Genomic DNA, 18207 nt, shown 5'->3' on the forward strand with positions numbered 1-18207 from the left:
CCTGTGGCTTTTTTTTTTATCAACTTCATATCTAGTAGCTATCTTAACCAGCTGTCAGGTTAGTGTAAATCCCATTCTAAAAATGTATCTAATTACCAGTCTCCAGCCCCAAGGGGACAGCTTGTTAGGGCCAGTGTTGATGGTAATGCAATGATTCAATAATAACATTATTTGATATGAAAGCCCATATCTCTCTTATCTCTATTTACCTTAATTTCACTGCTACCTTTGATAATAGTAGGCTGATCGGTCTTCTTGTTTGTTTTCCGTAAATTTGTTTGTTAAGTGATGAAATCGTTGTCGTAGTCGTGACTGGGAACACATGCATTACTGCCAACCTGGTTCAAACACTAGACAGGACAAGAGGCCATCGTGAAAACTCGATGTGATAATTCATCGACATGCAGATTTCCAATTACTGATTAAGTCAAACAAGTCACTACCAGATAAAACAGTTACATCATTTGAGACGCTTTCATTTCCGACTTCCATTTTGGGATGTTAGTTTTGACACATTGTGCGGTTATCTACCTGTTTCCATCACAATTATCAATGGCCTTACCCACCTGTCTCTGTGACATAATAATGCCCCGTTTATCTGCATATTGTTCTCTCAAAGCAGACCAGTCACAGCAATTTTGATATATTTCCGTAACCCACAAAATTACTTTATAATTTTTGTATGGCTGCAATATTTCATTTACAGGAAATGTGAAAGGTGTCAACATTTTGACACTTATAGCTGCAAAAATGACAATTTACGAAGTAGAATGTAGTCATTTGATTATAGAGTCCTATTCAATGTCTCTCCTGGGGTAATATTTGTGTGGATAGGATAATTTCTACAAATTCAGTTCTCTATGATTGCAGCAGATTTACTTGACACCTTTTATATGAAGAAATGTGATCTTGTCATGGCTAGTCATGCGTCTTGAATGGCCAGTACTGATGGACACCCCGAGATGCCTGTCCACCATGATACACAAATTAGTCAGTTCTGTCTGAAATAGAATTATGGGATTTTGTGTGTGATATATATTGAAAAACGATGAGGATATTTCATCTCTTCTCCAGTAGATACATCTGTTCCGTGTGACTGCCCTGACAGATGGAAAGCCAAGCGACAAATTCAATAGAAATAGAGAAACTCTGATAATGTTCTCCACACATTATCATCAACAGGATAGGAAATAGATGTATATAATATAAATATATCTTCTCGCCTGATAGAGACAGACTAGCCATGCAGTGAGAGAAATTATTACAGCAATGAAATGGGCCCTGTAATTGGGAAATCGAATTGCCCAAGTGGAAATATGGCCAATATGAGGTTTGTTTTCTATGAGGAATATTTTTGTCCATTTTGCACACTTGTTTATGAGTAAATTTGCTTCATTTCTAGACCTGATTAGGACTCCATTATGTGTGATCTTGATGTTTAGCCAGCGGCTAGATCCTCTGGTCATTCCTAGTGCTGATGATGTAGTCATCAGGTACAGCGTGTATTGTATTTGTTTAACAATAAGCCTATGCATGGTAATAAGGCCTGTGATAACAAGACATTATGTATATATATTGCTGTCTGAAAGTAAAAAAGCAACACCTGGAATCTGAATAAGAAGTAAAAAATTGAACCTTTGGGGTCCTTTAATAAGTCCAGCCCCAGACTCTTGTGTAAGAAGTGATATGTCGACCCCTGTGAGTCCTGTAATAAGCACAGCCCCAGATTCTCAGTTAGCCTCAATCTTTCTATAAGAAAGGATACGTTGACCCCTGTTAGTCCTGTAATAAGCACAGCCCCAGACTCTCAGTTAGCCTCAATCTTTCTATAAGAAAGGATATGTTGACCCCTGTGAGTCCTGTAATAAGCACAGCCCCAGACTTTCGGTTAGACTCAGTCTTTCTGTAAGAAAGGATATATTGACACCTTGGGGTCCTCTAATAAGCCCAGTCATGACTCTGATTAATAAGTAATATGTTGGACTTATTTTTAAAATAAGTATTTTTTTTTGAAATCTTTGAAGATTGGGATAAAATATCTAAATTTTGCTACCTGTAAACAATAGTATATTCTGTACATGTATTTGTCATTTAAAATGGCCATTGAAGATAATAGAAACCAAAAGAATGGAAATACTTTATACTCTAAGCACTTCTTAAGGTAAATTAAGATGAAAAAAAAACCATTTAAAATAAGTTCACAATACAAATATATAGACAAACTTTATACAGATGATTTTTCACTGCAGTGACAGTCGTATCTTGTTTGTTTTAAGGTCATATTGACATTCCAATATAACGTTGACACATTGTAAAGTGATATAACATTTATAGGTACCGAAGACCTTGTAAAACTTAACAAGAAGCCACTAACACAATGTTAAGGATCAGCAAGTTAGGGTTATGAAGTACATTAAAGGCAAAGGTCAAGGACAAGAAATTATAAATGTTCAATTACTTTGTTCTTATGATACTTATATATTAGTTTTGACTGATAGAGCACAATAGAATATCTAGTGGAAATATAGAAATAGTTTTGTATTGAAAATAACTTTAAATTATGTCAAGAAAATGACTATTATACTGACCTTATTGGTGAACAATTTTAGAAAAAATCAGAAGTTGGACTAGTAAAGCAATTTTAGGAGTTAAATATTGACCTGTATAAGGCATGTTGCTACATAATTTGGTAGTGTATGTAGCTGTTTAGGACCCTAATATTCCATCTATATTCAGTCGCTATCACACTATCATTAAGGTGGGCAATCGGACACTGTTATTAAAAATTCATTGCTCCATTTCAGTTCTCCACTATCGGGTTACCATACATAATTTTACATTTTACTGAAATCACAAAGAGATATATGAAAATGGACTGGTTTTAAAGCCTGCTGATATCTGATGCTGTGTGCTTATGACAGTCCAAAAACATGATCGACTTCTGATATGTGTTCTGCCATTCTTCTTCAAATGGCTGATGACTTCGGAATTGAATTAGAATGTGCTACTTTCATACATCATTTCTCTTCTTGTCCAGCTGCTTTATCACATATATTTTCCAACTAAAATGATTTTAAATACTAGTCAAATCCTCCATTTGCAAAGCATTTTTTAAATATCTTTGCAGTCCATATTGAAAAATTCAGCCATTGATGTATGTATTAAACACTTTACACAAGTTATACAAGTATGTTCATACATTAAATCTCAAGTTGTACCTGATATCTCGTATATCATTTCAGGTAAAAAATGTTGTTTCGGGTGGAAATTGAAATAAGCATAGATAAAATCTATTTAATTTGGCTAGTATTTAGATATACAGTAAGAAAGATCTGTACGAAAAGGAAAGGCAATTACCCGGCACAGTCAGAATCTGACAAAAAATAGAGCTGACATTTGGATGTTTGTATGAAAGAAATATGTATTTCTGATGTAATCAGACACTGCTGCACTACCTGATCACAGGACTTAACAATTCTCACCTGAGCATCTGACATACCTGAGACCAGTGTTGGTTTACATGCATCTTAAATATTAGTGTACATTTCATTTACCTTGATAAGGAAAGTAATTTCATTTTATTTATGTTTCTGTAAAGGATTGAGGTGGGACTTTTTGGTGTAAATTAATTTTCAGCAGGGAAGTTCTTTTTTGTTGAATTCAAAAGTTTGGCTTTTAAAGAGTAATTTTGAATTGCCTGTTATGACTTGTGAATGGAAAACAATGGTGAATCACACAGGTATTATGAAATTAGATTTGCATAACTTGTATAGTAACAATTTAGAACATGCCTTAACACATTGTCCTTTTGTTTCACAAATGAAAAGGAGAATCAAATTACAGTGAAACCTGAAAATGACCTCTTTGACCTTAAATGATCTATAAGTATTGGTTTACGATGTAACACCCGTTTGACACCTTGTTATTTCATGTTTGATGTATTGTAAACTACCTTTCAAATACCTACATTCTCCAGCGCCTTTCATTTCCTATCTAGCATAATTTTTATATTGTGAATATTCTGCTGTCCTGTTGTCCAACCAAAGAAACTTGGGCATATTTCAATTTTTTTGAATTTAAAATGTAACCTGAATAATGTTGAACATAAGAAGTAACAATGACAAGTGGAGCCCAGGTGTAGACTCCCAGCGGAATAGGTCCACCCTTTGTCGACTTTCACCTGTACAATATCATTATCATTTTTGTCCCATCTGATCTCCGGAATTAACAGATAGAGATCTCCTTCATAACATTATACTCCTCTGGGTAATAAAATGGCTTCGCCTTTATTTATAGTTATGTACCAAAACAATGAAGGTGTCGCTCCCGAAACACTGGTCACAGATAACATCGCCCAAAACATCTTGTTGTTCGCAGCTTTATTCTTACTGCTATCAAGTATCCAATTTTAGTAGGCAGATATCAAAATTGATAATTTATGTTACCTTTAATTCCATGTAGTAAACCTGTTGAATCATGTCTGAGCTTTTAGTGATAATTTTGGTGGGTTGTCAGTTAAAAAAATACAAACAAATAACTAGTAGATTTTGGGTATTACCAGTTTGTGCTTTAATCTATAATTCTTCCTTTTGGTCTGATATTTAATCTAGGTGATAAATGGAAGGGTTTGTCAACAAGTATCAAAGATGAATGGATGTATATACGTAATGGAAATGGACCTTCATTGTGATACACAAAGATCAATTACTGTTCTCAATGGGTCTACTTTGGAGATTTTTAATAAAACTTCACTGATTGAAACCCACAGATGAATAATCTTTTGAAAATGTAATTTGTTTTTTTTAAGGATTTAAGAATTATTGCAATTTCCTTAGAAATTATCTCCCTTTTTGTCTTTACTTCATTTCACCTAAAAAGTATATTTCAGTTAGTATCGTTATGAGGCAGGCTTTTATTTAAGTAGCCAGTGGCTACCTCACTGAACAACTTACAGGAGGCTCCTCACATGCCAGTTTTCAAGAGCACTTTGGATTGATATGAGTGTCACGTTTAAGGACACAGCAAAGGCAACACCTACCAGTTTGTCTCTTAGCTTGAATTTTTACCTGCAGTTCCACAAATGCAGGAATTGAGCTCTGAGTATCAGCACTTATCGTCCCAATGCTGTGTCACATTGCTGCAGACCTCAGACTGGCCTGCCGGTAAAAATGTTTTTATGCAATTGGTCATTCAATCAATAAACAGTTTTTTGTACAAAGGTTTTATTGGATAAATATTCAAAGTACTGTAATTATAAGTCATTAATTTTCACGGGGGATTTAATTTTGCTGATTCCGTGAGAACTCTTAATCCATAAATTCATGTCCACAAACTATTAATGGAAGCATCAGTAGAATGATTGAGCTAATTCAGCCACTTAATCAAGTGTTCATGAAAAAGAATATTTTTGAGATACCATGAAAATTGGGGCCCACAAAGATGTGTGATTTTACAATATATCAAAAATGACAATACAGTAAAGAATAATGCATTTATTTGTGATATCCTATAAAAAAAAATTCTATCGAAACATAGAAAGGTATGAGTAAGAGAAGTACAGACAGGAAGAGATCAGAGACCAACATTACAAGGTCTAATACATTAGCTCAAGGAATACACACATAAAAGCTTTCATATTTAGACTTCAAAATTAGATTGTGTCTGTTCAAACATTATGTTTCAAAAGAAAGGTAAGCAGAGAGGAAAGTTTATAAGATGTTGATGAAACTTGATTACCATATATATTTTTGGGGCTTATGTGCCAGTGTTTCCACCATAACAACTGTCCAGGAACTTCCTTGTATCATGTATGCTGCTGAACTTGTATGATAGCATATTATGTACCTAAAAGATCCTGGCTTGACATCTATACCAATAGTGGCATCACACTGACACACAGTCGTCAAAGCACTTGTGGTAGTATTAATTCTACAATCAAACTACATAAAAAAATAGTCAGCAACATTTCTCTTCATGAATATTTTAAAGAAGTTACTGAAAATAAACTTCCCTTAGGGTATTGTGTTAGGCTCATCGCTTTGGGAAGGGAGATAAGTCATGTTTTTACTTCAGACTTTCTTTTGTATTATCACACGCAAAGCAGTCAAAACATTTAGTTAGAATGACATTGATTTAATTTCTTTTCATAAATATTTTATGTAAGTTCCTGAAAATAAACTCCCGTTGTGTAACACTTTTAGCACACTGGAAAGGGAGATAACGATGTATTTGAAGTTGTTTCTTCCATCATCTTATCATTATTGTCACTATATGTATACACAAGAATATAACAAACTTTTAACAATGACATACTGTTTTCCAGTAGGTAAAATTCCCCATGTCTTATATCTATGTTATTTGAAATCTTCCAATATGACCTGGACACTTGAAAAGTGTAGACACGCCTTCTGATAAGAGAAATCTATATAATTGTTTTTTGCATATCTTCTTTATAAAGTAATTTGAGCTAAAAATTACTTTCAATAAAAGTTGTTATCAAAAGATACAAGATGTTGTTAACAAGTCTTCAGGACGTGTATATATTCTAACCCCATGTGGAGCCCATCAGAAAGAACCTGGCAGAAAAAAAATTTCTTGGCTGTAGCTAAATGATATAAATAAATTGCACATATTAACAGCGTAACATAACCCCAGAGTTATCTTGTGAATCGCTATGGTTTAAAGAAGTAGATATCTACAATCTCATGTAATTTATTTTCATTTTATCATAGTAAATTAATTCTTTTGACAAAATAACATAATAAATTTCATTACATGACCAACATTGGTAAATTTAATTGCTATGAAATGTTGCGGAAATTGATGATTTATCATGAGTGATATCACTTTTCATATATGTGCTGTGTATTCTGTTTGAATTTAAATGACATTTTGTGTGTGTGTCATTGTCAAGTACCAAACTTGATGGATAATATGTGTTGGTGTGTGTCATTGTTGAATACCAAACATGATGAATAATGTGTTGGTGTGTGTCCTATATGTTGGTGTGTGTCATTGTCAAGTACCAAACATGATGGATATGTGTTAGTATTGTTTCCAGCAAGATCTTGTTTCAACCAGGTTATAATGATAACTCAAATACTTGCATCCCATATTAGGAATCAGAAAATATTCTCCCTATGTATGTCTTTATGACTTTGTTTTCATCTTTTTAAACTTTTGTTTCTGTTTAATGAAATATGCAAAATATCAGGTGACATGTATTCTTTCAAATACATTACCTGTTGATTTAGATAAGTATAAGTCATTATTTGAATATTCAAAAGCCTTCATTATCAAAAGTTCATTACAATCACATTAAGTTACAGCAAATATCATTTTATTTTCATTTCCAAAGGGTACGAAATTGTAAACACTGAAGCGTATTTTCTCAAGCTTTCAGAATTAATATGTCACGTTTTCTTAGGTGAGAAATATGTGACTGACAGTTCGAATGTAATTTTTTTGTCTTTAAGAGTCCATAAAAAAAGTTATCATTTCAAATTCATTTTATCCTGTAGCATTGAGCTAAGTAACACAACCTTATTGGGTTTGAAATATAGCAGCTTTCTATCTCTATCACAGCCTTCCTGTTTAATTCCTATGCATTTTTTCTCCTGTGCCTTTTTTATGATGATAATATTAATCAGATCCTGTGCCTGGCAGCTGCGCCTACCATTTGGCTGTTTCAGAGTTTCCCTCCAACCTAGTTCAAAGACTCAATCTCCACAGAGGTAGGGGGGTAACCACATTTAAAATAGTTTTGTTTACAATTTTGTCAGCGGGTTTGAGATTATCAATTTATGGCATTGTGGGTAAAATGCTAATTAGAAGGAGACACCCCCCTGGTATGATTTCAAGCACATTACAAGTTAATAATCTGAAATGTGTGGGTTAAGAATCGTCAAACTGGGGAAGACAAGAATTCATTTTTCCGTAATAGGGTCCCAACTGCTTTCATCTTTTGTTGATTTCAGATTGAAATATTAAATATAAAGAATTAAAGTCCCTTATGGATTTGAACAACTGGAATGGTATGCAATGTACAGCTATGTGATTGTCCTGATATGAGCTAATGAAAGCCTTGTAAATAGAACTGCAACAACAAGACAAAGCCAAAAACTTTACACATATTACATTTGTTTTATATACTTATCATTATAAGTCTACAATGATTTTAGCAGGACATGGACTTGGCTAAGATTAAAACCATATTTGCAATTAACACTTTTGTATATTTTCCAACTCAAAGTTAAGATTTAGTCGTAGGCCATGTACTGCAAGTGTCAGCCTGTGTCAGATGTTGCTTTTAGTATGTCTTTGTGTATCATTGAGGTTAGTTAGTCATACATGCATGGTGTTTATTGGCAGTGTAACACAGAACATGTCTTCTAAGCAATGAAATTAGTCTTTATTGTGTGTAAGTATAACTAATCAACTCATTAATATCACCAAGATCAGTCTCAGCATTGCATGCAGGGTGTGAACAGTATGTCGGAGATATCAAAGGAACCATCACACCTCAATCCATCTATACAGGATGGGGGTCCTGTGTTTTTTAACCAGTCAGGATGGCCATTTAATGAGTACACTTCAGCTTTAAAAGTAATACAACAGCAAAATATGTGATTATTTCAATAATTAAATGCTAACTAACTGGCTTGTCTGTTGTGTTAAGTGAGAGAAAAATGTTATGAGAGGGATATGTCTGAAGGCTTAGCATTCATAGATGCTGGCAAGTAAGGTGGCAAGTATCTCTTGTGTTAAATGTATTGATTATTCTTATTGTACATTTCTGCAGCAAACACGGGTATCCTGATCAGTAGTCTCATAATGCTAACAATGCTTTTTCATTTTGGAAAGTTTTTTAAGTGTGATAGCATATAAAAAGAATTTGATGACAACAGAATGAACTTGCCAAAGAGTGACAATCAGTAACTTAAAAAAATTAGAATTGGACCCAACCAACTTTTTCCAGTACCATGATTCTACTACAGAAATACATCATATTGTAATGACAAGTAACATCTCTGGTTTGATAGCTAGTGAATGACTAAATGGTAATGACAGTAGGCAATTAAGGTGTGATGACAATTAACAGGTATGGTGTGATGACAGTAGACAGGTATGGTGTGATTACAGAAGACAGGTATGGTGTGATGACAGTAGACAATTAAGGTATGATGACAATCAACAGGTATAGTGTGATGACAGTAGACAGGTATGATGACAGTCCACAACCAAGGTGACAGTAGACAATTAAGGTATGGTGACAATCAACAGGTATAGTGTGATGACAGTAGACAACTAAGGTGTGATGACAGTAGACAGGTATATTATGTGATAGTAGACAGGTATGGTGGGATGACAGTAAATAACTAAGGTGTGATGACAGTAAGGTACAGTGTATTGACAGTAGACAACTAAGGTGCGATGACAATAGACAACATAGGACTGATGACACCTGAAATGTGATGACTGTAGACAACTTTAGATGAGAGACGTAAACTGAAGTGTGATGACGGATGACAACTAAGGTTTGATGGTGGTAGACATTTACCAGACAACAAAATAACAGATTTCTAGTAACATATACTACAGATGTATATCTGTGTAGACCAAACTGATATTTTGAGTCAAATAATCTGAGCTGCAGTTTGTTTTATTTGTTGACAAATTCTACAAGTTCAGGTTTGCAAATGAATCAAAGAAAAAATCTGAAGGGTCAGTCGAAATACCATTTAATGTAGAGCACTGATAGCAGGCTACCTAGAGTGATATATCACCTGATAATATGTAATCGAGTTTTGTTATATTTACTTAACACTTTGGTGGACCAAGACCTGAATAACTTGTTTTCTCATCTCTGCATGTAAACTATTTTATTTTTATCCGGAATTGAAATACTGTTAAATGGAACACATTATAAAATAAGATCAGTGATAAGTTTTATGCACTTTACGGAACCTCTGTTACCACCATGCTGTCATAGAAAGACCTGTATGAACTTGAGATGTACTTTAGTTGATTATCAGAAAAAATAAATACAAGATCACTCCATTAAGTATCAGCTGCAAATTGAATAAAAACTATTTGTATATAATTGTCTACAATGAGATTCACATTTCTCACAGCAGGATTTGGCACAGTACATTCAAATAAATTTCTGGAATTCTAAATAAGTTCATAGAATGATTGAATTGTAATGTAGAAATGATAAATGATAAATGTTTTCTGGTTATACCAATTTAGATAGATTTCGTTTGTCAGATGATGGGTTTTTAAATCCAATTCAATAAATGTATAGAATGCTTTTATACAATTCACCCTTGACTGTCTCTATATAGTCAGAAATGGGTGTGTGGCCTGATGATCAACATGATACGATAAGTTAGCAATTTTGAATTGTGTCGTATTTTTTCCCAGCGTTTAACCACAATAGCTGTTTTTACTGATAGCCGATGGAGATCAAATTGAAATACGATAAATGAATTCAAATTTGAATCACAGAAAAAGGCTAATGTAGCCAATGCAAAAAGATAGGGTGAAAACTCTACAACACTTGGGTTATTCTACAAAAGAACACATCTCTTTGTGAGTGTCAGGTAAACTTACACTTCAGGAGACGAATGCATCAAAAGACAGCCTCATGAAGAAGTTTTCCGTCTTTTGTATAGATTCAATTGTTACATGTTGAACTCGTCCATAGGACTTGGGAGATATAATTGATACCAAACGGGCACAAAGAAGTTCGCTCCATTTCTATTGTAATTGTGAGGAGAGAGTTGTGCAGGATTGTGTGCCTCACCAACATCCCTGTTTCTTTCACCGATATCTTCTTTTTTTATTTTTATCTTGCAAAAATTCAATTTAAGCTATTTGCACCTGCTCCCTAATAGCCAATACTGGAATTGGAAATTCTGTGAGATTTTTTTCATTCAATTTTCTATAGCGATGTTTGTTATCAATTATTATCTGAATGTTTGGTTTGCAGGGATCTAATCGACTATAGGAGGGGAGGGGGGTTTTGCTTGTTAGACATGGTTCAGTGCACTGCTATTCTATTTGATCTGCTCATCCATGAAAAGAAAAGATATTAAAAATTAAAATGGCATCCAAAATAAATCGAGAAGGTATGTATCACCTGTAGAAGTGTCAATAGGCAAAGGATGAGATGCTATAAATCTACGGTTTGCTTTTCTATTGAAGATGTGAAATTGAATGTGTAACACAGCATCCATAAGCCAGTGGCTTCCTCCATTTGAATTAAATGAATTGGAAAAGGGTCGCACGGTTAAAATACATTTTATTATCATTGAATATGACGGCTGTTTGTACAAAGTGAATAAAAGTAACTACCAGTACACTTAAAGAAACGAGGCAAAATGAAACTTTTACTTGTTCATTCTTCTCTAATTGGCCGTACAAGCAGAAAACTTGGCATGTATGTGAGGTAGCCCCATTTGACAGTAATACCCATTAAATTTCGTAAATTTACGAACATTTATTTCCTTTTTTTAAGCAAATTTTTATCATTAGAGAGAATTTCTAAACGAAACTGCACAAACGGGTCTATAATAAAATACGTCTGTGAGCTGTCAGATGGTACTGATGTTTCAGATACAGAAAGAAATTTAATGATTTATGTTGAAATAGTTATCAATAATTCTCATTTCCAACAGGTAAATTACTAATATCTAGTGTGATCTCTGGTCTTAATTGGACAAGGAAATTAGAAAATGGCAAATATTGCTACAAATTAGTCATGCCAAGCTATATCTTCACAAACGGTTTCATAGTACAATGTGGTGATGGTAATATTGCGTAAAATTGCTGTGAAAAAATTGGAGAGTTTCAACTGTGATGTCTATCAACAGTGTCCTAATAGAGACAAAGTGTGCATGCACTTTATTGATAAATAGGCATATTTTCAGTTTCATAGTTTATTTTTGTTCTTGACATTTCAATAGATGTTATTGTGTGTCATAATCTTAATTGATAAAAAAAGGATTTATTTGTAACAATGTTGGTGTATAATAATTCTGACAAGGTGGAATATTCATGTCAACCACCTGTCCAGATCACCTGGGGTCAGGCAGATGTCTGATTATGCATGTATGTAGAAGAACATGTCTGTATCATCATTATCTTTATTAGTATGTGATCTTATTCTTTATGAAATCTGAAGTTCCTGAAATTTTCATCTTGAGGATTAGGTCCCAAATTGTGACAGTAGGTATCCTGTAGAACCTTAATCATGACAGTCTCTCCTGTAGATCTCCAGCAAGGATAGTCATATCCTGTAAATCCCCAATCAAGGCAATAAAAATGATTACCTGTAGACCCCCAACCATTACAGTATTATCCTGTAGACCCCCAATCATGACAGTATTATCCTGTAGACCCCCAACCATGACAGTATTATCCTGTAGACCCCCAATCATGATAGTATTATCCTGCACACCCCCTATCATGACAGTAAATATGATGACCTGTAGACCCCCAATCATATTAATAATATTCTCTAGACCCTCAATAAAGACATATAATGTCCCATAGCACTCCAAGCATGAAAGTAATATTCTGTAGATCCCTAGTCATGACAGATCATATCCTGTAGACCCCAATTGTAACAGATGACCTGCAGACCCCCTTTTCATGATTGAACTGTTCCATAATCTTCTACTGTGAGCCTCTCCTCCTCCCCCAAAGATGATGAATCTTACATTAAATATAACCAATACAGCAATTGCTGTAATGACATCCAAGTCAGACTTGTCCTGTAAACGGCACTGGGACACAAAATCTTTAAATTATCATGTCTGACAGAGGGTAACCATTATGTTAAAGGAGATGTTGTTACAGGTCTTCCAATTAGTACAACATATTCTTGTCATTTTTCTTTCCCTTTTTTTTTTATAAATTTTGTTCACAGATGTGCCTGATAATATTTCTTTGATAGGGAAGTGTTTATGGTATTACTACCCAAGTAAACACCTATAATCCTACACTGACAGTTACTCAATAGTCAAACATGGTTTACCCATGGTTGAACACACAATTTATCCAATAGTCGTTCATTCATAGTGTCTTCTTACAACCAGAGGGAGAATCTGTAGAATTTGTAACAAGATACAGCTGTTTATTGGAACAACCTACCTGGATATAGTACCCTGGGTAGATCCTGTTTCCTACACCCATTGACCAGGTCTTAGCAAATGATACCCGTTCTATTATTGACAACTAGGACTGCTGTTAGTTCTGCCAGGGACTAGCCCCTTGTTCCCTAATTGCAGATAAAGTATACCTTTCTAATTCTCTGTTGGCCCTCAAATTATACCACAAGTTAGTAGTGTATTTCTTTTTTATATCTTGGGTACATTAAATAGTCCTCCGCTATGGAGGTAAACCACATGTGTTATTGTCAACACAAATGATACGCTTTTCAATCTGCGATCACAAAGGAGTTGGTCACATGGTAGAAAAATTATGGCCCAATATATTTTATGATAATATGTTAAATTATGTTTTAAATGTCTCTTTAATACTGGACATTTTCACAATTTACTTGAAATTGAAAATCTTCTGATACAGTAGAAATTTCTCAATGATAGGTGTGTATTGTTTAATGAATGGATGAAACTGTTTGACCAAATACCCTGGAATTAAAGTGATATTAAAAGGCCTTCATTTCCAAATTGAATTCCTTGGTACCATTAACGGAGGTGTTTAGAGCTTTAGTGTTTTGTATATGAATCTGGTAGTGTGATAGTAATATAAGTATAGTATTTAATGATTTTTATGGTAATGAGTATTCAATGTAAGTTACCCTCCACCCCAAGTATAGAGATATACATATCAATTTCAAATGAAAAATTAATTTTCTATATTTCTCTTAAAGTGTTTGTTTGAATTCAAAGATTTCTGCTAATTGGGTTTATGATAATGAGAAATAATTTTATCTTCAAAAGGGAATATCCATTTTGATAATTAATTACTCTTTCAACTCTTACAACTTTCAACTCTTTATACTTTTTACATTTTATTTATACTTTCAACAAGTTCTATCACAGAGAAAATCAAAAATAGGTTGTGGCATTTACAAATTAAAAAATCAGTGGACTTCAGGAAGATTTTGTTGACTTAAGTTACATATTTTTGCTGTCAAAGTTGTAAAAAATATTTTCAAAGCAGAGATTTATATAAATGTCTTTCTGGTGTTATAAATCCCTGATATTGCCAATATACTGGTTTTTACTTTGATGTTTTGAGGTGTATATCTACTTACATGCTGAAGACAACTGTATTGGGTATAAAGAAAAGAAATTATATCATGACTGTGGATCAAGTAAACGTTAAAAAGATTTCTGTGTATCCATTTTCTTGTGGAGTCCTGAAAACATTGACTCGACAAATGTATTAAATCTGGTCCCCCAAGCCTTCACTCACACCGGGAACAATTTAATGTGGTCGTTCACTGAAATACTAATAAGCCGGAATGGCATAATTTCTTCATTTTCCCTCTACATTTCAAATGTGGAATGAATTATCAGATATGTTTTGTATCAAATAAATTTGATATAAATCATCCTAAATTTTTTTCATGGTATGTATCTCTGTATCTGACTCTCTAGCTATTGACATACATAATCTCCAAGGTCAGATGCACTTTGTGTAACTCTTAAACGATATTTATGCACTTTCTTGTTTTCTAATGTGGCAGCATTTTGAAGAAACTGTCTCTCATTAAATTTCCGCTGCCTAATGTACCCCAATCCACATGTGCACTGCTCCTTACCCTGTCTAGTATGTCACCTTTAATCCCAAAATTTAAATATCACTCTGCACCAAACTGCAATTATCAGATTGGCACTGAAGTCAGCAAGTTCTTAAGACTTCATACTTAAATCTTTTCAGCGTTGTATAACAAATCGTCATGGAACTATGTACATTAAGTTTTGTTTGGAATACTATCTTCTAAAACTGAATTTTCTGTGCTCCATTCAGAGTTCGCTTTAATATATATTAATTGTTGTCAAAGAAAATACAGATTCATTAACTTAATAAGATCCTTACAACACAGTCACTTAAAGTCAACAAGTCATAGTTTTCTGTTTTGAGTTACTTCCCTTCTCAAGTTCCTCCTTCGTCTTGATATTTTGCGCTTACATTTTCTAGATAGCACCATTTAGTAAAATGCAGGTTTATAACAGTCCCAATTTTGATATGTAGAACTTAAACTGCGTGATATCTGTTTATCTTTGCCTACAAAAAATTATGTATTTTTATTTTGTAATTGTATGAAATAGAAATAACATCGTGGAAAATGTCATAAAATGCCATATAATAAATGGTAATTTACTTATTTTGATATGGTGGCATCTTGATTTCATAAATATATTTTTTTTCCTACCTCTGTGGAAGACATAGACCATTCTTTATGATACTTAAACATACAGTTATGTTTCTTTATTCTTACCATATATTGCTTTGTTTCTGCAGTGCCCGACCTGGTCGTCCTCCCAAGAGGAACCCACACATCCATGCCAGCCCAGAAACTCTGGAGAAACTGAAAAAGAGTCGTCTGGATGGTGATCACTTCCAGTATGACCCAAGACTATATGGTAAGTTTATAATATATAACATCATTATCAAAATTCAATGATTACGAAAGGACAGAGGGCAACAGTCAAATTTTTGAAACATAAAGGAGTTGTGAAATTGTCTACTCTTTGTGGTCAAACGCGGTCCGACTGATGTATATTATTGGTGTTCATAACCATTTCACTACCTGTTAGCACAGAATAATTTTTCTTACAACAAAACTGAAAACTTGATGGAATTCAATGTATATGTTGTCTGTCTACCATACAAAATTATGTACTGTGAATTTTTGTGTAATGAAAAAGTTACCTAAGTTCCCAAGATCATTTAGAATTATTAACTTTTTAAGTAAACATTTTTGAAAGCAAGAAACACAGAAAAGTAGGGATGTCTAAGGTAGTTTCAGGACTGTTGGAACCTAAGTCTTAATGAGATAGAATCTCAACTAACCATACGTGATACTTATACCATTTATATCTGGACGCAAAACATGACATCTCTTTATGTGTAGTTTTATGTTTTAGTCTCTTCAAAAAAGCCTCTTTTTATACACTGTAGTATGGCCAGAGGGTCAGATGGACCTTCGGTAAAGCTACTGTCAGGAGTGGCCATTTCTACCTAAACTTTACATGTCAGAGTGACGGATGGGCCAGCCATTACAGTAGTCCGATCATTATAATCTTCAAGGAAAGCCAGTGCTACTTGGTTTTAAAAAGCTATTGTCTCAAATCAGAAGGCAGGTTTAGTCCGAAGCTATCCCATAAAGTTGATTCTGGCCATTTCACCTAATGGTCAGTCTGAAGACCATGAAGGTCATTCAATCAATCAATGTCTTAAAATACTTACTGAGAAAGGTGATTCTAAAGTAGTCTATATATGAAATTTCATAATAGTTGTGAAAAATCAAAATAGACAATTATAGAAGTTATGATAACAACTTGATAAGTCATTTTGGAATGGTAAACTAGTTAACTTTTTAAGATATTGAAATGGACTAATGCATATAATACTAATGGAATGTAATGATTGAGGTTTTTATAAAAAGTTATAGGTTATGTAAAAGATGGTTAGGATAATGGAACGGTTCAAGGTTGAGAAGGTAGTGGAATGGTTCAGGCTTTTATGAGAATGATTCATTTGTATATAGGATTTATAAAATAATTTTGAGAGAACTTTTCAGCTTGTACTTTATATGTAATTTGAAAGCAGTGCAAGTAATAGATGGATTAAATATGATGATTAGTAAAGTACGTTGAAGTCTTAGAACATTAACAATGATATGATGCAAAATCTAGCGTTTTGAAAAAAAATAATTCTGATATTAGAACATCATATATCCTTGTACAAGTCTACATCTTTCAAAGCATTGAATACATCGGAAATATACTAAAGTAAACATATTAGACTAGATATGACCAGGTGTTCCTCGGAATGCGATTCCTTGATCTAAGATTGGCGTAGCGGTAGGTATTATTGCTATCAGCTCGCCACAGATGTGCACCTATATTGCACAACATGTATTTCTATAGTCAACACCATGTTGGAAAAATACAGCATTTCACAGTAGATAAATCTAAATGTTTTTTTTTTATTTTTTTATTTTTTCGCTTCTGCTGTTTTGTGCTTTCTGCACACAGCTATAGAAATTATTTGATTTGTACTTGTCATATTTTTATTTAATGTGGATATCAGTAAATTATAGCACCAGATAGGATGTAAGAATTGAAAGTTGTTGCTACAATATAACTTAAAAACCCTGGCAGCAGAGTCTTATTCAATAGAGCTTGTTATATAATGCTGGCACAAATTTACCCCAAAGTTTACATGGGTTTATAGAAGATGTTTTAAAGTTTGTGCAACAATTTCAAAAAAATGAAATTCACTTTGTATACCAGTTGAATACCAGATATATTTTATTTTATTTGTGAATCATGAATAAAGATATTCATTCTGATTTGAGAGAAACTCGTGCACTTATATTGACTGATATTCAGGAGAAAACCTGAATCGCCACAGAGTAATGATAAATAGCTTTGTCTTCACAAAGGGGTGTAAGAATTGAATGTTTCTGATACAGTGTAATTTAAAAACTTCTAATGTCATTATTTACACTTTATTAAATTTGAATTCAAAAATGGTTTTAATTGTTATTCCAAAAACAACAATTAAGACTCTTAATTCACAAATTTTTTAGCCAAAGTGACACCTAGTTAATTATTAGTAATTAGAGGACCATTAAAATCGACCAAGAACATATTTTCACTGAGTAAATAGCATCTTTTGTATTAAATTGATATTATGGCATGTTTACCAATATAATATAAACAGGAGATTGAAATAACTGGCAATTCTATAGGGATTCTCAAGAGCCGTTACAAAGTTGAAATAAATATCACAAAATGTTTCCCAGTTATTAAAAGAAAGTGAAGAAAATTGACAGTGATATATATATGAATAAATTAGTGAGGCCAATATATCACAAATTACCGCTACTATCAACAGGGCTCAAGATAGTTAACTTTATGTACAAAAAATTATGGAATATTTCCAGAAAGTATTTCCAGCAAATTTCATTGCACTTTGAATAATTAGGCTAATAATATA

General features: G+C 33.4%; 1 protein-coding gene across 2 annotated transcripts in view; it reads left to right on the forward strand.

The window, feature by feature from the left end:
* LOC132545593 (dachshund homolog 1-like) overlaps nt 1-18207 on the forward strand; it is a 90456-nt gene that overhangs the window by 23196 nt on the left and 49053 nt on the right. For both annotated transcript variants that reach the window (XM_060209285.1, XM_060209286.1), the window contains exon 2: nt 15502-15623. In XM_060209285.1, the coding sequence (XP_060065268.1) occupies nt 15502-15623 (122 nt within the window). The remainder of the gene's footprint in view (nt 1-15501; nt 15624-18207) is intronic.

Source organism: Ylistrum balloti, unplaced genomic scaffold, assembly GCF_031769215.1.
Source record: "Ylistrum balloti isolate Yb309-2 unplaced genomic scaffold, AGI_CSIRO_Ybal_v1 Utg369850, whole genome shotgun sequence".
Classification (NCBI taxonomy): Eukaryota; Metazoa; Mollusca; class Bivalvia; order Pectinida; family Pectinidae; genus Ylistrum; species Ylistrum balloti.